The 22,292-nt window shown below is 50.3% G+C and overlaps 2 protein-coding genes across 6 annotated transcripts in view; both read right to left on the bottom strand.

Moving 5' to 3' along the window:
- MIA (MIA SH3 domain containing) overlaps window positions 1-22,292 on the bottom strand; it is an 82,611-nt gene that overhangs the window by 4,234 nt on the left and 56,085 nt on the right. The gene's annotated exons all lie outside the window — the stretch shown is intronic.
- Window positions 7,556-22,120, bottom strand: SNRPA (small nuclear ribonucleoprotein polypeptide A). 5 transcript variants are annotated; one of them, XM_055251094.2, is made up of 7 exons: window positions 21,877-21,971; window positions 21,309-21,403; window positions 15,377-15,549; window positions 13,297-13,476; window positions 9,851-10,024; window positions 9,263-9,351; window positions 7,556-7,937 (listed from the first exon to the last, which is right to left on the bottom strand). In XM_055251094.2, the coding sequence occupies exons 2-7, from the start codon at window positions 21,379-21,381 to the stop codon at window positions 7,778-7,780; spliced, it is 849 nt and encodes a 282-aa protein (XP_055107069.1). In that variant the 5' UTR covers window positions 21,382-21,403; window positions 21,877-21,971; the 3' UTR covers window positions 7,556-7,777. The 5 variants fall into 5 exon arrangements, with proteins under 5 accessions (XP_055107069.1, XP_063477143.1, XP_055107068.1 ...); XM_063621073.1 differs by having other exon boundaries at window positions 21,309-21,693; window positions 21,877-21,938; XM_055251093.2 differs by lacking the exon at window positions 21,877-21,971 and adding an exon at window positions 21,562-21,868.

The following is a 22,292-nucleotide window of genomic DNA, read 5'->3' on the forward strand; positions in this document are numbered from 1 at the left end:
TTCACCATGTTGGTCAGGCTGGTGTCGAACTCCTGACCTCAAGTGACCCACCCGCCTTGGCCTCCAAAAGTGTGGGGATTACAGGTGTGAGCCACCGCACCAGGCCCCACTTTAAAACACTCTTTAAAAAATTATTTCTTCATTCAGGCCAGACATGGTGGCTCACTCTTGTAATCCCAGCACTTTGGGAGGCTGAGGTAGGCAGATCACTTGAGGTCAGGGGTTTTGAAACCAGCCTGGCCAACATGGTGAAAATCCAAAAATTAGACAGGCATGGTGGCGCACACCTGTAGTCCCAGCTACCTGGGAGGCCGAACCAGAATCGCTTGAAACTGGGAGATGGAGGCTGCAGTGAGCCAAGATCACGCCACTGCACTCCAGCCTGAATGAGAGAGTGAGACCCTGTCTCAAAAAAAAAAAAAAAAAAATCCGCTGGATGCAGTGGCTCATGCCTGTAATCCCAGCACTTTGGGAGGCTGAGGCAGTCGGATCACAAGGTCAGGAGTTAAAGACCAGTCTGGCCAATATGGTGAAACCCTGTCTCTACTAAAAAATACAAAAATGAGCCAGGCATGGTGGCGCGCGCCTGTAGTCCCAGCTACTCAGGAGGCTGAGGCAGGAGAATTGCTTGAACCTGGGAGGTGGAGGTTGCAATGAGCCAAGATCGTGCCACAGCACTCCAGCCTGGGTGACAGAGTAAGACTCTGTCTCAAAAAGAAAAATCATTTCTTCATTCATTAAAGATTTCATGAGTACATAAAATATGCTAGGCCTTGATCCAGACCCTGGAGATTCATCAAGGAATGAAAATTAAAGGGGAGATAATCAATGAACAAAGTTCAGATATATGATAGTGTGTGAAGTATTAAGGATACTCAGAAAGAACACTCAGGAATCAGCTGTGGGGACCATGCCCCCTGCCCCATATTACTGATGAAGCCACAAAGAAATAGAAGTGACTTCAATTCCCAAAGCACAATGCATGTATCTCCTGCTGCATAATTAGCCTAAGACCAACACTGCCCCAGTGCAGTGGCTCATGCCTGTAATCCCAGCACTTTGGGAGGCTGAGACAGAAGGATTGCTAGAGCCTAAGAATTTGAGATCAGCCTAAGTAACACAGGGAGACCCTTGTACCTACAAAAACAACAAAAAAAGAAAAACTAGCTGGGCATAGTGGTACAAACCTGTAGTCCCAGCCACTCAGGAGGTTGAGGTGGGAGGACCACTTGAACCCAGGAGGTAGAAGCTGCAGTGAGCCATGATCATGCCACTGCACTCCAGAGCAAGAACCTGTTTAGAAAAAAAAAAGACCAAAATTATCACCTTTTCTGTGGGTCAAATGTCTCAGGCTCAAGGTCTGCTATAAGGCTGCAATCAGCTTGTCAGCCAGGGATGCAGTTTCATCTGAAGGCTGAACTGTGGAAGGACTGCTTTCAAACTCATTCAGGCAGCTGTCGGGGAGATTCAGTTGCTTGTGGGAACCGGACTGAGGGCCTCTGACCTCAGTTTTCTTGACACATGGACCTCTACAGACAGCTTGAGAGGTGAAGCTGGCTGAGCTTCTGAACCGGGTGGGGACTTGGAGAACTTTTCTGTCTAGCTAAAGGACTGTAAATGCACCAATTAGCGCTTTGTGTCTACCTAAAGGTTTGTAAACACACCAATCAGGGCTCTGTGTCTAGCTAATCAGGTAGGGGACTCTGAGAACTTTTCTGTCTAGATGAAGGATTGTAAATGCACCAATCAGTGCTCTGTGTCTAGCTAAAGGATTCTAAGCACACCAATCAGCACTCTGTGTCTAGGTAAAGGTTTGTAAACGCACCAATCAGCTCGCTGTAAAAACGGACCAATCAGCACTCTGTAAAACGGACCAATCGGCACTCTGTAAAATGGACCAATCAGCAGGATGTGGGTGGGGCCAAATAAGGAAATAAAGGCAGGCCACGGAAGCCAGCAGCTGCAACCCACTTGGGGCTCTTTCCATGCTGTGGAAGCCCTGTTCTTTTGCTCTCCGTAATAAATTTTGCTGTCGCGCACTCTTTAGGTCCGCATTACCTTTATGAGCTGTAACACTCACCCCGAAGCTTTGCGGCTTCACTCCTGAACTCAGCAGACTACGAACCCACCAGAAAGAAGAAACTCCAGATAACATCTGAACATCTGAAGGAACAAACTCCAGACACACCATCTTTAAGAACTGTGACACTCACTGCGAGGGTGCACGGCTTCATTCTTGAAGTCAGCGAGGCCAAGAACCCACCGGAAGGAATCAATTCCAGACACAAGCTCACAGCATGGCAGCTGGATTTCCCAACAGCAAGACAGAGGCCAGTCTTTATACCCACCCTTTGTACTCTCCCTCCATATTGCAGCCACAGGAGCAGGGCCACTGAGAAGCACAATTTTTTTTTAAATTTTTTTAAAATTTTGAGACAGAATCTCACTCTGTCGCCCAGGCTGGAGTGCAGTGGCACGATCTCAGCTTATTGCAACCTCCGCCTCCCGGGTTCAAGCAATTCTTCTGCTTCAGCCTCCAAGTAGCTGAGACTACAGGCACGTGCCACCATGCCTGGCTAATTTTTGTATATTTAGTAGTGATGGGTTTCACCATATTGGCCATGCTGGTGTCGATCTCCTGACCTCGAGTGATCTACCCCCCTCAGCCTCCCAAAGTGCTGCGATTACAGAGGTGAGCCACCGTGCCCGGCCTCTTTTTTTTTCATCTCTCACCTCCAAAGTGCGCTTCAGAGATCCACAGGCTGAGCGTCCTTCTCCAGAGGGTCCACCTTGCTCCCAGGGACCCTCACCTCTAGACCGGCAAGTCCAAGCTTTTTTTAGAAGAGCGTGGACACACACAGGCTTGGGGCCAGGGAAGAGTTTGTCAGGGATGAAGACTAGGTCTGTGCCATGTCTACAAACCCAACACCAAGCACCATGAACTCAGCTCAAATGCACCTTCTCAGAGGGGTTTTCTGGACCACTCATTACTGTTCCCAACCCCACCACCCCCTTCACATCAGGATTTTTTTTTTTTGGATGGAGTCTTGCTCTGTCACCTAGGCTGCAGTGTGCAGTGCTACTGCACCTCCATCTCACTGCAATCTCCCTCTCCCAGGTTCAAGTGATTCTCCTGCCTCAGCCTCCCAAGTAGCTGGGATTACAAGCACGCACCACCACGCCTAGCTAATTTTGTTGTTGTTGTTGTATTTTTAGTAGAGAGAGTGTTTCAGCATGTTGGCCAGGTCTCATACTCTTGATCTCAAGTGTTCCACCCACCTCAGCTTCCCAAAGCGCTGGGATTACAGGCGTGAGCCCCTGTGCCCGGCCAACCTAGGCTGTTTTTTGTTTTGAGATGGGGTCTCACTCTGTCACCCAGGCTGGAGTGCAGTGGCGCCATCATAGCTCCCTGCAGCCTTTAACCGGGCTCCAGTGAACCCCCTGGTTCAGGCTCCCAACTAGCTTGAGACTACAGACATGTGCCACCACTCATGGCTAATTTTTATTTTATTTTATTTTATTTTTTTGTAGAGATGAGGTCTCGCTTTGTTGCCCAGGTTGGTCTCCTTACCTCAAGCGACCCTCCCACCTCGGCCTCTCAGTGTGCTGGCCCCACCATATCAATTTTATTTTAATCACACGCAATATTGGAAATTGTCTATTTTATTAATCACTGCATACCTTATCCCTACAAAAGTATGTAGCACACAATAGGTACCCAGCAAGTATTTGCTGAACTTACTGAGTGCTTCCTAAATGCCTGAAAGGGAGAGAGAGTGTGTGTTGGGGAATGGGTAATGAGTACAAACATCATCATGGTATTAATATAGAGGGACTACTCTTTACACAGGAAGTAAACAAAACTGAGACTGGGGACATCAACTGCCTATGGACTAACAGCTAGGAAGCCCCCAGAAGGCAGAAACCAGGACCAGTTGACCATGGAACCCACATACTTAATAGCCAGTAGGCCTGTGGTTGCCAGTGTGGTGGGCCAGACGTTTCCCCTTGCCTGTCAGCAATAAACGTCATTTACTGCAGACGGCAATTCCTCTCGTTCCCATCTTTCCCATCACAAGTGGAGGAGGTCTGCATGGGGTGTCCTGTATCTTCACTGCTTCTAATACTGACATTCCTCGTGAACAGGAAGAACAGGATCGGGCTTAGAGCCTTGGCAGGAAAATAAGAATTTAGTATGTTTAGCCAGGCACAGTGGCTCACGCCTGTAATCCCAGCATTTTGGGAGGCCGAGGTGGGTGAATCATTTGAGGTCAGGAGTTTGAGACCAGCCTGGCCAACTTGGTGAAACCCCGTCTCTAATAAAAATGCAAATATTAACCGGGCATGGTGGCGGGCGCCTGTATTCCCAGCTACTCAGGAGGCTGAGGCAGGAGAATCGCTTGAACCCATGAGGCGGAGGTTGCAGTGAGCCGAGATTACGCCATTGCACTCCAGCCTGGGTGACAGAGTGAGGCTCTGTCTCAAAAAAGAAAAAAAAAAGCCCGGGTGTGGTGGCTCACACCTGTAATCCCAGCACTTTTGGAGGCCAAGACAAGCGGATCACCAAGTCAGCAGTTCGAGACCAGCCTGGCAAATATGGTGAAACCCTGTCTCTACTAAAAATACAAAAATTAGCAAGGTGTGGTGGCATGCATTTGTAATTCCCGCTACTCAGGAGGCTGAGGCAGAAGAATCGCTTGAACCTGGGACGCGAAGGTTGCAGTGAGCAGAAATAGCGCCACTATGCTGCAGCCTGGGTGACCAGAGCAAAACCCCGCCTCAAAAAAAAAAAAAAAAAAATTAGCCAGGCATGGTGGCAGGTGCCTGGAGTCCCAGCTACTCGGGAGGCTGAGGCAGGAGAATCGCGTGAACCCGGGAGGCAGAGGTTGCAGTGAGCTGAGATCGTGCCACTGCACTCCAGCCTGGGCAACAGAGCAAGACTCCATCTCAAAAAACAAGGAAAAATTTAGTATGTTTTACTGTATTGATGTATGTATTTATTTTGAGACAGTCTCGCTGTCACCAGGCTGGAGTGCAGTGGTGCAATCTTGGCTCACTGCAACTTCTGCCTCCCATGTTCAAGCGATTCTCGTGCCTCAGCCTCCCAAGTAGCTGGGATTACAGGCACGCACCACCACACCCAACTAATTTTTGTATTTTTAGTAGAGACAGGGTTTCACCATGTTGGCTAGGATGGTCTCGATCTCCTGACCTTGTCATCTGCCCCCCTTGGCTCCCAGAGTGCTGGGATTAAAGGCGTGAGCCACCACGCCCGGCCTACTGTATTTAGTGGTAGATCTTCTTGCCAAAAGATTGCCTTTTTCCACGTACCTGGTGTGAGAAAGGGTCTTAAGTAATATGCGCATGCGCATATATATATATTTGTGTGTGTGTGTGTATATATATATATACACACACACACACACACACAATTTTTTTTTTTTGAGATGGAGTCTCGCTTTGTCTTTGTCGCCCAGGCTGGAGTGCAGTGGTGCAATCTCGGCTCACTGCAACCTCTGCCTCCCAAGTTCAAGCAATTCTTGTGCCTCAGCCTCCCGAGTAGCTGGGACTATGTGTGTACCACCATGCCCAGCTAATTTTTTTTTTTTGAAACAGATTCTTGCTGTGTTGCCCAGGCCAGAGTGCAATGGCACTATCTTGGCTCACTGCAATCTCCACCTCCCGGGTTCAAGCGATTCTCCCACCTCAGCCTCATGGGTAGCTGGGATTGGCACCCACCACCCGTGCCTGGTTGATTTTTGTATTTTTGTAGAGACGGGGTTTCACCATGTTGGCCAGGCTGGTCTTGAACTCCTGACCTCAGGTGAGCTGCCCACCTCGGCCTCCCAAAGTGCTGGGATTATAGGCATGAACCACCACACCTGGCCAACTTTTTGTATTTTTAATAGAGATGGGGTTTCACCATGTTGCCCAGGCTGGTCTTGAAGTCCTGAGCTGAGACAATCTATCCACCTCCGCCTCCCAAAAGTGCTAGGATTATAAGCGTTGAGTCACAGCACCAGGCCATGTGCATATTATTTTTGGTCAATTTAAAATTCCCCAGGACAGGGGTGTGACAAACTGCTAAGGACAGTCCCGCCAACCAATCTCCCTTCCTTTTTTTTTTTTTTGAGACGGAGTCTCGCTGTCACCCAGGCTGGAGTGCAATGGCACGATCTCGACTCACTGCAACCTCCGCCTCCTGGGTTCAAATGATTCTTCTGCCTCAGTCTCCTAAGTAGCTGAGATTACAGGTGCACGCCACCACGCCTGCCTAATTTTGTATTTTTAGTAGAGACGGGGTTTCTTCATGTTGGCCAGGCTTGTCTCGAACTCCTGACCGCTGGTGATCCGCCCGCCTCGGCCTCCAAAAGTGCTGGGATTACAGGCATGAGACACCACGCCTGACTCAGTCTTTTTTTTTTTTTTTTTTGAGACAGAGTCTCGCTCTGTGGCCCAAGCTGCAGTGGAGTGGCTCGATCTTGGCTCACTGCAGCCTCCACCTCCTGAGATCAAGCAATTCTCCTGTCTCAGCCTCCTGAGTAGTTGGGATTACAGGCATGCACCCCCATGCCCGGCTAATTTTCTTTGTATTTTTAGTACACACAGGGTTTCACCATGTTGGTCAGGCTGGTCTGGAACTCCTGACCTCGTGACCTGCCCACCTTGGCCTCCCAAGGTGCTGGGATTATAGGTGTGAGCCACCGTGCCCAATCTCCCTTTCTTATCCAGAGCTGCAGTTGGGTATGTGGCTGTACAGCCAGAAGTCACATATCCTAGACTTCCCTGCAGCTAGACACTGCAGGGGAATTGGGGCCAGGCACCTGCCAGAGGCTCCTGGCTGGCCACTGGCCAGGAAAGTAGATCACCTGTGTGTGAGGTGGCCACACCCCTCATACCAGCATAAAGTCAGTAGCTTCCCAGGAGTGACCAAATGAGTCCAGGCACTGCTGGAAGTCAGAGTGGCATCCCACTGAACTCTAGCTAGGAGCTCATTCAGGGGCTGCAAACTCAAATTCAAGAGTCTCAAACCCAGACTGCCACTCCTACCACCCACCGTCCCCGTGATTTCAGCAGCACCAAGTTTCCTGTATTAAATTCCTTTCTGCTTGAACTACCTACTGTGGTTTCTCTGGGGCCATTGCTAAAACAGGCTGCACTTTTGTGGAGTAGAAAAAGGTGAAGAAACACCTCTTCCTTAACACTCTTGTCAGCTGTTAGAAAACTGGTGGCATAAACATACAAGCCTACAAAGTGAATGGTGTGCCCTTAAAAGGTGCCACTCTTGTGCAGTACCCAACCTGCCTAACTGTACGTGGCAGCCCTGACTTTCCATTTCCTGACCTAGGATTCCATTTCCTGCTGTGAATGGGGACAACATACAAAACTGCCAAAGCAGTAATTGTAATCCAAGTTTGAACAATATTACTACACTATCCTGTGTTTCCCCAAGGTTGCAAACCTCAAAATGCCAAGAGGTCCAAAAACCCAGGATGTGCTGCTGAGGTGGAGGGAAAGGAACCACGAAGAACAAGAAAATCAGACAGAAAAATGATTGTGAAAAACCAAACCTCAAAAAACCACTTTAATTCCGGCCCAACAGCGCCAGGTGCAATGTCTGGGGACAGACTCTGGGTACAATGCTGTGTGGCGACCACTCACTCACACACGGCTCCAAGAAGGCCCCCAAGGGGGGACTTACCTTCAGGGGGCTGAGCCAAGGGGGAAAGGGGTGGCCCCAGAACGGGGGAAGGGGCAGGCATGGGGGAAAAAGGTGCTACTTCTTGGCAAAGGAGATCTTCATGGCGTTGTTCTGAGTGATCTTAAAGCCCTGCAGGGCATCGCGAGCTGCCCCTGCCTGTACCTCATTGTCAAACTCCACGAAGGCGATATCATGCCGCCCGGGGACCAGACGGACCTCCTTGAAGCCAGGGAACCTGAAAGAGAATGACAGACCTCAGGGACTCAGCATTTCCCCCTAACATAATGGCATCAAGTGGACAGAGGCCAGAAATGATGCCAAATAGCCTCCAATACACAGGACAGGGCCCCATTACTCAGAATTATCCAGCCCAAAATGCAGATAGTACTAAGTTGAAAAACTCTAATGTAAACATAGCATTTAATGAAAAATTTAAACACAAACACCCATGCAACTGCAACCTAAATCAAGAAACAGTACACTGCAGTCCCCTGGGCCCTTCCTAAATCATAACCCACCCGCCACACCAATAATAACCAATACTCTCACTTTTTCCATTTTTATTCTTGTATTTTTAGGAGACAAGGGGTTTCACCAAGTTGCCCACACTGGCCTCAAACTCCTGACCTCAAGTGATCTACCTGCCTCAGCCTCCCAAGATACTGGGATTTTAGGCATGAGCCACCGCACCCGGCCTTACTCTCACTTTTCTGATATGCTGTTTCTCTAATGTCCCTCTTCTCATTCCACACTTCTTTCTCCATTAAGCAGCCATCCTCATGTTTGCTAGGTATCCTTTTTTCCATCGGCATTCTCACAAAACATACAGCTTTGTGGACAGGCTGCAAATGTGGTATTGTTTTTCTGCATTTTTCAGGTTCTCAGAATCTCCTCTCGGCACTATTATAAAGTTGCGCTTTGTGTTCTCAGTGCCACGCAGTACAGCATGGTGAGATGCTGCATGTAGCCATCCCTTCTCCTGGACAGCCTCCAACTCCCCACCACAAACACTGTGACGAATGCCCCACTCACAGCCCCTGAAACAGAACCACCAGACGAACTCACCCATACCCACTTCACTCAACAATGGTGAACAACCCCTCTACACATCGGCCGCACCGGACTCCACCCTGACGCCTGGCACAAGAGTTCATGCATCCCCATCTCCCACACTTGCTATTTTTGAGCACGCTGACTTCTGCCAGTCTTAGCCAGTGTTCAAGGACATCTCAGTGTAGTTTTACATATACCTTGCCTTGCATGCCCCCATTTTAGGGGCTGGGAAAATGAGGCCCAGAGCCTGGACTCCCTCAGCCCTCAAATAAGGCTGAAAAAAGCCAGCAAGCCCTGGCCATGGAGACCTTTCCAGCCTCATCCCCACGTCCCCCACAGGCCGTGGGCCCAGCCACAGCCTCCTCCTTTCACATCTTTGGTCGCTGTCCCTCCTGCAAAGCCTTACTTGGCTCAGAGCTCTGCTGGCAGAGTTCTGAGGCCTGTTTCCATGGAAATGCCTCCTGGCCATCACCCTCCAGGGACCACCCAGCCACAGGCCCCACTTACTGATTGAAAAGCATGGACAGCATGAGCTCGTTGGTCTCCTCTGGCAGGTTGGTGAGGAACAAGATGTGATTCGGTGGATTCTCAGAAAGCTGCGGGGTTGTAGGGGAGTCGGTGAGCACAACAGCCCTGAGTCCAGTGGGAGACCCAGAGTACTGCCCCTTCCTCCATCCCTCACACTGCTTGAATTCACTCTGGTACTTCCACCCAACATACCACATATTGTTGCCTGTCTGCCTCCCACCTCTTTGCCCCTACAGACTATAGGCCACAGGACAGCAGAGGTTTCTATCTCAGTCCCTGCTGCAGCCCTACAGTGCAGAACGGGGCCTGGCACATAAGGAGGCACTCGATAGCTCGTGGAATCAATCTAGGTGCTGGCACCACTCCAGCCTACCCTAACCTTCCAGACCCTCCAACCAGCATGCTAATTCCTCTGCCCAGGGCCCACCCCCACTGCTACTTCCTCATTCAGTACCACCTCCTCAGGGGGCCTGCCCAGACCACCCAACCTACAATAGCCCCCCAACTGGTCCCTTTCTAGTCCTGTATTCTGACTATGAGACCTGGTGGGTGGGACTAGATACTCACAGGCTGGGCAGGGGGCATCTGTCCTGGCATAAGCTGCTGTGGGGGCATGGCCCCTGGTGGGATCTGGCCAGGTGCAAGGCCTGGCGGGGGGATCATGCCAGGGGGCGGCATGTAGGGCGGCTGGCCCGGCATGTGGTGCATAATGCGGGGCGCCTGAGTCATCGGCGGCATGCCCTGTGGAGAGAGGGAGGAGAGTGCGTGGTTACAGCAGTCCCAGGAGGCAGAGAAGAGGCCATGAGAGGAAACCCAGCGGGTGAGAGATGTAAGGAAAAACACCTAGAAAGAGGCGAAAAAGGCACCCAAAGAGGGCCCGACAGAGCAAAACAAACCCAGGGTCTAGTGGGACATTAAATCAGAAAGAGTTAAATGATATTTGGGAGGCTGAGGTAGGAGGATCACTTCAGCACAGGAGGTCAAGACTGCGTGCAGTGAGCCCTGATTGTGCCACAGCACTCCAGCCTGGGAGGCAGAGCAAGACCCTGTCTCTTAAGAAACAAAATCAAAGGAGGGGAGAGGTGGAAAAGGACAGTCAGGGCAGGTGCCGAAAGAAATGTGTGGTAGGCCGGGCGCAGTGGCTCACGCCTATAATCCTAACACTTTGGGAGTTCGAGGCAGGTGGATAGCCTGAGGTCAGGAGTTTGAGACCAGCCTGGGCAACATGGTGAAACCCTGTCCCTACCAAAAATGCAAATATTAGCCAGGCGTGGTGGTGGGCACCTGTAATCCCAGCTTCTAGAGCGGCTGAGGCAGGAGAATCACTTGAACCTGGCAGGAGAAGGTTGGAGTGAGCCGAGATCACACCACTGCACTCCAGCCTGGGCAACAGAGTAAGTCTCTGTCTCAAAAAAACAAAAACAAAAACAAAGGAGGGCAGTGATGGAAAGGGACACTCAGGGCAGGTGCAGAACGAAACGCGTGGCAGCAAGGGGAAGAGGGAAGACAACAGATGGCAGGCAGCATACTCAGGGGCTGGAATCACAATCTGAAGTCAAAAGTGGACAGAAAACTAGGTGCAGTGAAGAGGACAGAGGTTAACAGGAGCCCACAGTAATCCAGACACCATCACCAACTTGGAGAAAGTGTGAGTGGCACCGAATAGATCATGACCCAGTCAGAGCCATGAGACTCATGAAAGCCAGAGAGACACGGAGGCTCAGAGACCTAAGGAGTGGGCCTGGTTCGTCCATCTTTTCTTTTGTACTCAGTGCTTTTTGTATCCTGTTTGGAAAACAGGATGTTTCCACTTTTCATGCCCTCATCAAGGTCATTTAGACATTTTCCTGTTTTCTTCTAGAAACTTTATTGTGTGAGGGCCGGGTGCAGTGGCTCATGCCTGTAATCCCAGCACTTCGGGAGGGTGAGGAGGGCAGATCACTTGAGGTCAGGAGTTCGAGACCAGCCTGGCCAACATGGTGAAACCCCATCTGTACTAAAAATACAAAAATTAGCTGGGTGTGGTGGCACATGCCTGTAGTCCCAGCTACTCGGGAGGCAGGGACAGGAGAATCACTTGAACCCGCGAGGCGCAGGTTGCAGAGAGCTGAGATTGCACCACTGCACTCCAGCCTGGACTACAGAGCGAGACTCTATCTCAAAAAAAAAAAAAAAAAAAGAAAAAGAAAAAAGAAACTATATTTTGTGAGTTGTCACATTTGGATCTGCAATTCACTTCAAGTTATATTTTGCATATAGTATGAGGTAGGGCTAATTTTTTCCCTTTGCAGATATCCAACTGCCCCACATCATGAACTAAGGGAAAAAAAGTCCTTTCCGCAGTGAAGTGCAGTGGTACCCTGATCACACATCAAGTAACTGTACAAGAGTGGCTGTGCCTAGACTCTTCATCCTGTCCCTTTGGTCTGTCTTCCTACCCTTCTGCAAATTGTATATCATCCTGGTTGGTTGCTGCAGATTTTTTTTTTTTTTTTTTTGCACATGGACCTCGTGGCATGTGCCTGTGATCCAGCTACTTGGGAGGCTGAGGCAGAAGATCACTTGAACTTGAGAGGCAGAGGTTGCAGTGAGCCGAGATTGCACCACTGCATTCCAGCCTGGGGAGACAGATTGACTGAGACTCCCTCTCAAAAACAAACAAACAAACAAACAAACAAACAGAGACAAGATCTCACTCTGTTACCCAGGTTGGAGTGCAGTGGCACAACCACTGTTCACTGCAGCCTTGACCTCCAGTTCTCAAGCAATCCTCCCACCTCAGCCTCCTGAGCAGCTGGGACTACAGGAATGAGTCACCACGCCCGGTTTTCTATTTTATTTTTTGTAGAGATGAGGTCTTGTTATTTTATAGAAGCTGGTCTTGAACTCCTGACCTAAAGCAATCCTCCTATCTTGGCCTCCCAAATTGCTGGGATTACAGGCACGAGCCATTGGGCCTGGCCTGGTTGCTGGAGCTTCCCCTGGTCATGCAGGTCCCGGTGCTTTATCCTCCTCGCCTGGCTTGGCTTTGTCTTTCCACACTTTTAGAAAAGAGCCAATCAGTGTCCAGTGTTTACCAAAATTCCTGTTGGGATTTTGATTGCAATCACGTTGAATCTTCAATTAATTTGGATGGAACTGACCTCTCGACAGTAAACACCGAGTCTTCCTATTCATTGCTGAGTCTCTGATTTCTCCCAGCTACATTCTGTGATTTCGGTGTAGTCGTTCTGCAAACCTTTTGTTGGATTTACCCCTCGGTGCTACTTTTCAATGTGAACTCTATTGGTCTGTTACTGGCATAAAAATACAACTGGGGGCCGGCCATGGTGGCTCATGCATGTAATCCTGGCACTTGGGGAGGCTGAGACAGTGAGTTTGAGACTAGCCTGGGTGGTATGGTTAAGCCCCGTCTCTACAAAAAATGCAAGTTAGCTGGGTGGGGTGGCACACACTGGCAGTTCCAGCTGCTAGGGAGGCTGAGGCGTATCACTTGAGCCTGGGAGGCGGAAGTTGTAGTGAGCTGTGATGGCACCACTGCACTCCAACCTGGGTGACAGTAAGACCCTGTCTCAAAACATAATGTTAATAAATAAATAATAAAACTAATTTTTTCCATATTGCCCTTATATCCAGCGACCTTTCTAAATTAGGTTCACTTATTAATCCTAACAGTTGCTTAGTAGACACTTGGATTTTCTACATGCACAATGAGTTACAAGACACAGGCGACAAAATCAAGGCCATGGAGAGAGCAAAACCAAGTCACAGCCATGAAGAAAGACCTTGAGAAACAGTCACAAGGAGGGAACAAGAGTTTCGAAAGGAGATAGCATCACCTAGGTGCTCAGTACCCCCAAAAGAGAGACAGAAACACAGCTCTATAAAGAAATGGAAAGGGGGGGTCTGAAGCCCCAAGGCGAGAACTCTCCCGACCCTGTCCTCCCAAAGCCAGTCCATGTGGCTGAGGAAGGCCTGGCAGTGGGAGGGCTAGTCTCCAGGGCCTGGCTTACCGGGACGGGCCCCTGGACGGCCCCCACCACGGGGGCGGCTCCCCCGCCTTGCACAGCCTTCTTGGTGGCCGGGGTCTCCTGGCTCTTGGGCTTCCTCTTCTCCCGCTTGCGGTCCCGCTCCACGAAGGTGCCTTTCATCTTGGCAATGATATCTGAGTCGGTCTTGGCATACTGGATACGCTACCAAACAGAGAGCAGAACGGGTTAAGAGCGTGGATTCAGAGCCCAATTGCCAAGATTCAAAATTGGACCTTTATCAGGGGCCAGGTGCTGCGGCTCAGGCCTGTAATCCCAGCCCTTTGGGAGGCTAAAGCGAGCAGATCGCTTGAGGCCAGGAGGTGGAGACCAGCTTGGCCAACATGGCGAAACCCCATTTCTTTCTTTCTTTTCTTTTTCTACTTTTTTTTTGAGACATTGTCTTGCTCTGTCACCCAGGCTAGAGTGCCGTGATGCAATCTCAGCTCACTGCAACCTCTGCCTCCCGGGTTCAAGCAATTCTGCCTCAGCCTCCCTACTAGCTGGGATTACAGGCGCCCGCCACCATGCCCGGCTAATTTTTGTACTTTTAGTAGAGACGGGGTTTCACCATCTTGGCCAGGCTGGTCTCGAACTCCTGACCTGAAGATCCACCCATCTCGGCCTCCCAAAGGGCTGGGATTACAGGCACGAGCCACTGCATCTGGCCAGGAAACCCCATTTCTACCAAAAATACAAAAATTAGCTGGGCATGGTGACGCAGACCTGTAGTCCCAGCTACTCAAGAGGCTGAGGCAGAAAAACCGCTTAAACCCGGGAGGCGAAGGTTGCAGTGAGCTGAGATCGCACCACTGCACTCCAGCCTAGACAACAGAGAAAGAAAAAAAAAAATCAGACCTTATCAGGAGCTTACTGAGAAACACAGAAATATCTTGGCCTTAACTTCCTTGTCTGAAAAACAGGGATTATGATACTTCCCACTTCAAAGGACTGTCGTGAGGATTGAATGAGTTAAAGTACCTGACACACAGTAAGCCAAGTGTTCAGTAGAAAGGCTGTTGGTATTTTTAAGGGAAGCTGAAACAGCAATAAACATCAGGCCAAAGGACCGAGGAGACAAGGCTAAGAGAGGAGTGCAGTGCGGGGGGATTTCCTGTCACACAAGAATACACTTCCGTCTTCCAGGTTCAATCTCATTCACTTAGCTGTTTAAGGAGAACCTGCCAGATGCCAGGCGCCATTCGAGGCTCTGGCAATAAAGCAATGAAGAAAATAGACAAAAACCCCACTTTCATGGTGCTTATTCAGTAGGGGAAGGTATGTTAAAGATTCTTAGTGTGGCACAGTGGCTCACGCCTGTAATCCTAGCACTTTGGGAGGTTGAGGCAGGCCGATCACTCGAGCTCAGGAATTCGAGACCAGCCTGGGCAACATGGCGAAACCGCATCTCTACTAAAAATACAAAAATCAGCCGGGTATGGTGGCATGTGCCTGTAATCCCAGCTACTCAGGTGGCTGAGGCAGGAGAATCACTTGAACCTGGGAGGCGGAGGTTGCAGTGAGCCAAGATTGCACCACTGCATTCCAGCCTGGGCAACAGAGCAAGATTCTGTCTCAAAATAATTTATTTATTTATTTATTTTTTTTTTTATTTATTTTTTTTTTTTTGAGACGGAGTCTCACTCTGTTGACCAGGCTGGAGTACAGTGGCAGGATCTCGGCTCACTTAACCTCCGCCTCCCGGGTTCAAGCAATTCTGCTTCCTCAGCCTCCCGAGTAGCTGGGACTACAGGCGCATGCTGCCACACCCAGCTAATTTTTGTATTTTAGTAGAGACAGGGTTTCACGGTGTTGCCCAGGCTGGTTGTGAACTCCTGAGCTCAGGTAATCCGCCTCCCTCGGCCTCCGAAAGTGCCGGGATTACAGACGTGAGCCACTGTGCTCGGCCAACAAAAAGGTTTTTAAATGAGGCAAGGTGCAATGGGAGCCTGGTCCAGCCTCACCTTGGTGAATGAACCGTAATATCCCCTCCTCTAATCCAGGCCTGCCCAGTCTCCTACAACATTTCACACACCCACACAGCCTCCGTACCCACAATGCTCACCATAGGCTTGTCATAGAAGGGGAAACCCTGCATGGAGCGCAGGGCGTTGGTGGCGCTGCTGACCTCCTTGAAGATGACAAAGGCCTGGCCCCTCATCTTCAGGCTCCGTGATACCAGGATATCCAGGATCTGGCCAAACTGTGAGAAGATGGCGTAGAGGGACTTTTTTAGCTCTGCAGTGGGGAAAAAAAAGACGTTTGAGCTCTCCTTTTTTTTTGAGACGGAGTCTCGCTCTGTCGCCCAGGCTGGAGTGCAGTAGCACGATCTCGGCTCACTGCAAGCTCCACCTCCCGGGTTCAAGCCATTCCTGCCTCAGCCTCTCCAAGTAGTTGGGACTACAGGTGCCTGCCACCACACCCAGCTAATTTTTTGTATTTTTAGTAGAGACGGGGTTTCACCGTGGTCTCGAACTCCTGACCTCGTGATCCGCCCGCCTCAGCCTCCCAAAGTGCTGGGATTACAAGCGTGAGCCACCGCGCCCGGCCTGAGCTCTCCTTTTTAAAAGAAGCGCAGCCCAGATAGAGGACCATCAGCCAATTGATGGGGTACCCAGAATGCCTCGGGTCCATAATCTCTCAAGACCTAACAATCACAGAAGCAGCCAGGAACCACTCAAGTGGCCAAGTACACTCTTCTGTAAGATGTGCTTACAGAGAGCTGCTATATAACGAACATGTGCACATACATGCAAAGTGCTCAGGACAGCATCCAGCACATAGTAAACACTCAATAAATGAGTGATTCTTTTCATTGCCACCAGCATCCTGACATGGGCCTGCATGATGTGGCCCTGGCAGATTTCCCCCACTTCATCCCTGCCCACATTCCACCGCCCTCCTGAGTTCCCAACCACATTGGCCCCCAGGTCTGACACACCAATTTTGCCCCAGGGCCTTTGCACGGCTGCTCCCCTTACCTGGAACATCCCTCCCCTGAGGTTTACACGGTGGCCTCCTTCTAGTCACCCAGTCTCAGAGGAAATGTTGCCACCTCTGACCACCATGTCTAAATTTCTTCCCATGTCATTCTTACTCTACTTCCTTTTCTTTCATGACTATTTCCCACCTCCTGTCATGGTACATTAACTTGTTTATCTTGCCTGAGGAGCTATAAGCCTGTCCCATTTGTTTACTGCAGTATCCCCATGCCTAGCACAGACTCCACCACACACTTTTTTTTTTTTTTTTTTGATGACAAGGTCTCACTTTGTCACCCAGGCTGGAGTGCAGTGGCATGATCATGGCTCACTGTAGCCTCAACCTCCTGGACTCAAGCGATCCTCCCACTTCACCTATGGAGTAGCTGGGACCACAGGTGTATGCCACCATGCCCAGCTAATTTCTGGATTTTGTGCAGAGACAGGGTCTTGCTATGTTGCCCAGGCTGGTCTTGAGCTCCTGAGCTTAAGCAATTAGCCTACCTTGGCCTCCCAAAGTGCTGGGATTACAAGAGTGTGTCACCACACCTGGCTACAAACATTTGACTATAGATACCATCAAGTGCCTTTTGTTTTTTTAAGACAGGATCTCCTTCTACTGCTCAGGCTGGAGTTCAGTGGCATGATGATAGCTTACTACAGGCTTGACCTCCCAGGCTCAAGCAATGTTCCCACCTCAGCCTCCCAAGAAGCTGGGACTATAGGCATGCAGCACGAAGCACAGCTAATTTTTTATTTTTTGTAGACACAGTCTCCTATGTTGGCCAGGTTGGTCTTGAACTCCTGGGCTCCAGGGATCCTCCTGCCTTGGCTTCCCAAAGTGCTGGGATTACAGGCATGAGTCATCGCACCCCCATCAAATGCTTTATGGAGGTAACTTCACTTCCTCACAACAACCCCATCAGGTGGCAACTATGACTGTCCCAATTTTACTGGAAACAGGTTCTCAGAGGATTCCTCACTGGCCCAGGGCAACAATCTGGAGGGCACAAGGAAGGCTATGGCAGAGCCCAGTCCATGTATTCCATCTGAACCCGGTACCACCACATCTCAACAGCAAAGGGAATCACTTGACAGCAAGTGAGATTCAAGCTCACAAGGATGGACTCCCTCTCACCACCCAGGTCTGCAAAGGGTACCAATGTCTTATGCAAAGAAGATGGCTGAGATGGCCAAGTATGGTGGCTCACACCTGTAATCCCAGCACTTTGGGAGGCCGAGGTGGGCAGATCCTTTGCACTGAAGAGTTCAAGACCAGTCTGGGCAATATGGTGAAACTCTGTCTCTACAAAAGATACAAAAATTAGCCAGGCATAGTGGTGCATGCCTTGTGGTCACAGCTACTTGGGAGGCTGAAGTGGGAGGATCATTCTAGCCTGGGAGGCAGAGGTTGCAGTGAGCCATGATCCCACCACTGGACTCCAACCTTCATAAAAACTGGCCAGGCGTGGTGGCTCATGCCTATAATTCCAGCACTTTGGGAGGCTGAGGCAGATCACGTGAGGTCAGGAGTTCAAGACCAGCCTGGCCAAGATGGTGAAACCCCATCTCGACTAAAAATGCCAAAAAAAAAAAAAAAAGAAAAAAATTAGCTAGGCGTGGTGGAGGGCGCCTGTAATCCCAGCTACTTGGGAGGCTGAGGCAGGAGAATAGCTTGAACCAGGGAGGCAAAAGTTACAGTGAGCAGAGATTGTGCCACTGCACTCCAGCCTGGGTGACAAATCGAAACACCGTCTCAAAAAAAAAAAAGCTGAGCTGAAGCAGAAGCCACTTGGTAAAATAGATACTAGGCTAGAAAAGAAGCAAGAAAATGTGTGTAGGCTGGGTGGGGGCAGGGACAGCAGTCAAGGTTGTTTTTAAGCAATTAGTCAAAAATTCTCCTGGTGGTGACATTTCCGGTTTTCCTCTCCATACTCCATCCCCATGAATCTCACTCAGACTTCACTCATTCCACGGGACTCTGGGCCTCTCTCTATTCTCCAGCCTCCCCTCGCCCATTCGCATTTACCCTCCACAGCTGGGAGGATATTCCACCAGGGAGGCAGCCAGGACAGGGAAGCAGTCTGGCTTCCCAACACCCTTAGGGCAAAGTCCAACACCTCATAGCCATGAGCCACTAGTGCACAGCTCACTGGAAGTTTCCCCATGATTTACAGGCCTCAAAACTACTTGTAATACCCAGAATACGCCAGGCTCTTTTGCCCCTAAACATCCGCACAAGCTGGCCCAAGTTAAGACCGCTCTTCTCCCTCAGTGTAACATAAATACTGCTTACTCTACCTGGCAGGCTCTCCAAAATGTCTCCTTTTCCAGGAAGCTGAATGGATCCCTCTGTCTTTCTAAGGTCCCAATCCCAGCCCTCAACACTCTGCCTAAGCTTCCTGCATGATGGCCCTGACTACTCTGGGCTGTCACTGTCCTAAAGAACCAGGGTTCTGGCCGGGTGCGGTGGTTCACAAGGTCAGGAGTTCGAGACCAGCACAGCCAAGATGGTGAAACTCCGTCTCTACTAAAAATACAAAAATTAGCTGGTGTGGTAGCAGGTGCCTGGAATCCCAGCTACTCAGGAGGCTGAGGCAGAGAATCGCTTGAATTCGGAAGGTGGAGGTTGCAGTGAGCTGAGATCGCGCCACTGCATTCCAGCCTGGGCAACAGAGCGACACTCCATCTCATCTCAAAAAAAAAAAAAAACAAAAAAACAAAAAAAAACGCCGGGTGCAGTGGCTCATGCCTGTAATCCTAGCACTTTGGGAGGCCGAGGTGGGCAGATCACGAGGTCAGGAGATCAAGACCATCCTGGCTAACATAGTGAAACCCTTTCTCTACTAAATATACAAAAATTTAGCCGGGCATGCTGGTGGGCGCCTGTAGACCCACCTACTCGGGAGGCTAAGGCAGGAGAATGGCATGAACCCGGGAGGCGAGGCAGAGCTTGCAGTGAGCAGAGATGGCGCCACTGCACTCCAGCCTGGGCGACAGAGAGAGACTCCGTCTCAAAAAAAAAAATAAAAAAAATAAAAACATAAAATAAAATAAAAAAAAACCAGGGTTCTATGTCAACAATGTGTCTCTATCACTGCCCGATAATGGTTGGGCACCACACTCTAAAAACATATGCAAAATTTACATTTCTGGTTTTTTTTTTTTTTTGAGACAGTCTCTATCACCCAGGCTGGAGTACAGTGGTGCGGTCTCAGCTCACTGCGACCTCTGCTTTCCAGGGTTCAAGTGGAACTTCAGCCTCCCCAATAGCTGGGACTATAGGTGTGCACCGCCACACCCAGCTGATTTTTGTATTTTTAGTAGAGATGGGGTTTCACCATCTTGGCCAGGCTGGTCTTGAACTCCTGACCTCAAATGATCTGCCCGCCTCAGCCTCCCAAAGTGCTGGGATTACAGGCATGAGCCAGCGCCCGGCTGCTGGTTTTGCTTTCTTCAAGAGCAACTTCACTGGTAACCTCAAACTGAATCCCAGCAAGCTCCTTCGGTTCTCCGATAATTTTCTTGAAGTGGTAAGAGCTAACATTTCTCCAGCCCTTTACTAGCTGCCAGTTACCATAAAAAAGAAATACTGCAAGGTTTAGCTAATTTAATCTCCCCCAACATCCATGCAAAAAAGGTATTATGATTTTGCTCAGTTTTTAGTTCTAGAAAATGAAGTTCAATAAAGGTGATAATTTACTTGAAAACGTGAGTCTTTCCCATTTCAATAATTGAGTTCTTTTTTTTTCCTTTTTTCAGATAGGTTCTTGCTCAGCCCAGGCAGCAGTGCAGTGGTGCAATCATAGCTCACTGCAGCCTCAACCTCTCTAGCTCAAGCGATCCTCCCACCTCAGCCTCCTGAGTAGCTGGGACCACAGACACACCTCACCCACGCCCAGCCTTTTTTTTTTTTTTTTTTTTTTGTAGAGGCAAGGTCTCGCTTTGTTGCCTAGGCTGATCTTGAACTCCTGTGTTTCAGTGATCCTCCCACCTCAGCCTCCCAAAGTGTTGGGCTTACAGGCCTGAGCCACCACGCCCAGCCAAAAATTGGGTTCTTAAGCAGAATTCTATACGGATGGCCTCAACCACTTTACTTGCTGTGTGACCCTGGGCAAGTCACATCACCCCTGTCTCAGTTTCTTTTTCTTTTCTTTCTTTCTTTTTTTTGAGACGGAGTTTCGCTCTTGTTGCCCAGGCTGTAGTTCAATGGCGCAATCTCGGCTCACCGCAACCTCCGTTTCCCGGGTTCAAGCGGTTCTCCTGCCTCAGCCTCCTGAGTAGCTGGGATTACAGGCATGCGCCACCACGCCCGGCTAATTTTGTATTTTCAGTAGAGAAAGGGTTTCTCCATGTGGGTCAGGCTGGTCGTGAACTCCCGACCTCAGGTGATCCGCCCGCCTCGGCCTCCCAAAGTGCTGGGATTGATTACAGGCGTGAGCCACCACGCCTGGCCTCGGTTTCTTAGTTGACGAATGGGAATAACAATAGCCTTCTTCCTACAAGACTGTTGTGAGAATTAATCAAGATTTATATGAAAGCACACAGACCAGCCCATGATACAGAGCGTTAGCCACCATTATGGTACATTTTCATTGTGGGCTGATCACTGAAAAAGCCGGTGACCAAGAAAGCCCCAGTCCTTGCCCTCACGGAGCTCAAAGGCCACTGGGAGGAGAGAGAGCCCCACGACAGCTCAGAGGAATCAGGGTTTGATGGGAGATGGCCTCAGCGTATGGGAAGTCAGCGGCAGCCACGTGAAGGGACAGGGGAAGGCTTCCTGGAGGAAGAGTCCTGTGACCTCAAACCTTGTAAGATGAGCAGCAGTGACCAGGTTAAAGGGCAGAGTGTAAGATGAACTAATGGAGTGTTGAAGACAGGAAGCAGTTTGTGTAAAGGCCAAGGGGTTAACTCGAAGTTTGGCTGGACGAACACTTAGAGAAGCGGGTGCAGGGGATGCAAGAGGGACCAGCCCGTGCGGGACAGTCTGGACTCCGGACTATCCCGAGAACTCACCATCCTTCTTGATCTTCTCATTGAGGTTGTTGATATAAATAGTGTGGTTAGGGCGGGTCTCAGGAACTGCCATGGAGTGAAGTGTTGAGGTAAGTCTTAAAGGAGGAAAAACGTGACTTTAGCCCTGGGTTTCTCCAAATCCTTTGTCCCAACGTCGGCTGCTCAAGGATCTTCCTCCCAAAAAGGAAGTCAGGTAAGGCGGGAGTAGGGGGAAGGACGGAGGCAAAGCGCGGCAACAAAGCGTGCGTAGTACCCGCTTCTCCAGCCCGCGTGCGGAGAGAACTCTCGAGAGATTTACTACGACTTCCAGGATGCTCTACGCGACCCGGTGGGCGGAGCGCCCTAAATGGCGATTCCCATTGGCCCAAGCATCCGAAGGGCAGCCCTGGAGAAAAAACCCGGATGTGGGAGCCAGTATAGAAAAAACGGACAGGTCCTAGGCAGCCTGGCCTCGAGCAGCAGGAGAACCTGGCCTCGAACAGCCAGTTTCCTCAGAGGGGCCCAGGAAGGCCCGGACGCCAAGCGTACCGCTCGCCTGCCGCCGATGGTCGTTTGCACCGGAGCTTACCTTCCGACAGGGCCGCAGTTCTCTCAAGCGGCGCCTGCTACTTTCCTGAGACCAAACCACAAAGCTTTCTCTCCTGGCCCCGCCTCTGCCTTTCTGCCAGCCAATCCCCGCGCGGAAACGCAGTAGCTTGACCAATCAGAGCAAGTCTCGTTTCTGGGCTCAGCTGTTGCCAATCAAAACGATATTTGGGTTCCCGCCTAGGTAGGAAAAACCCCGCCCCACTCCCTGAAAGCCCACCTCCTTCCGTGACTCCCGGGTCTACGGACCAATCAGTGAAGGTTACGAGTGTTTTGCCATCGGTACGCGTCTCGCGCAGCGGGGTCTTACGGAGGCAATCCTTTTTGAAGTCCCGCCTCTTCCCCCCGCCAGAGCTGCGTTTTCTGTCACGTGATCGCAAAATGGGCGGGAACTGTTGC

Source organism: Symphalangus syndactylus, chromosome 17 (assembly GCF_028878055.3).
Source record: "Symphalangus syndactylus isolate Jambi chromosome 17, NHGRI_mSymSyn1-v2.1_pri, whole genome shotgun sequence".
Classification (NCBI taxonomy): Eukaryota; Metazoa; Chordata; class Mammalia; order Primates; family Hylobatidae; genus Symphalangus; species Symphalangus syndactylus.

Coding starts and splice junctions, on each gene's coding strand:
- SNRPA (XM_055251092.2), bottom strand. CDS start 21,381: ATGGCAGTTCCTGAGACCCGCCCTAACCACACTATTTATATCAACAAC. Junction 9,352..9,850: donor AGATGCCCCCTGCCCAGCCT/GTGAGTATCTAG, acceptor ACAACCCCGCAG/CTTTCTGAGAATCCACCGAA. Junction 7,938..9,262: donor CTGTCCATGCTTTTCAATCA/GTAAGTGGGGCC, acceptor ATTCTCTTTCAG/GTTCCCTGGCTTCAAGGAGG.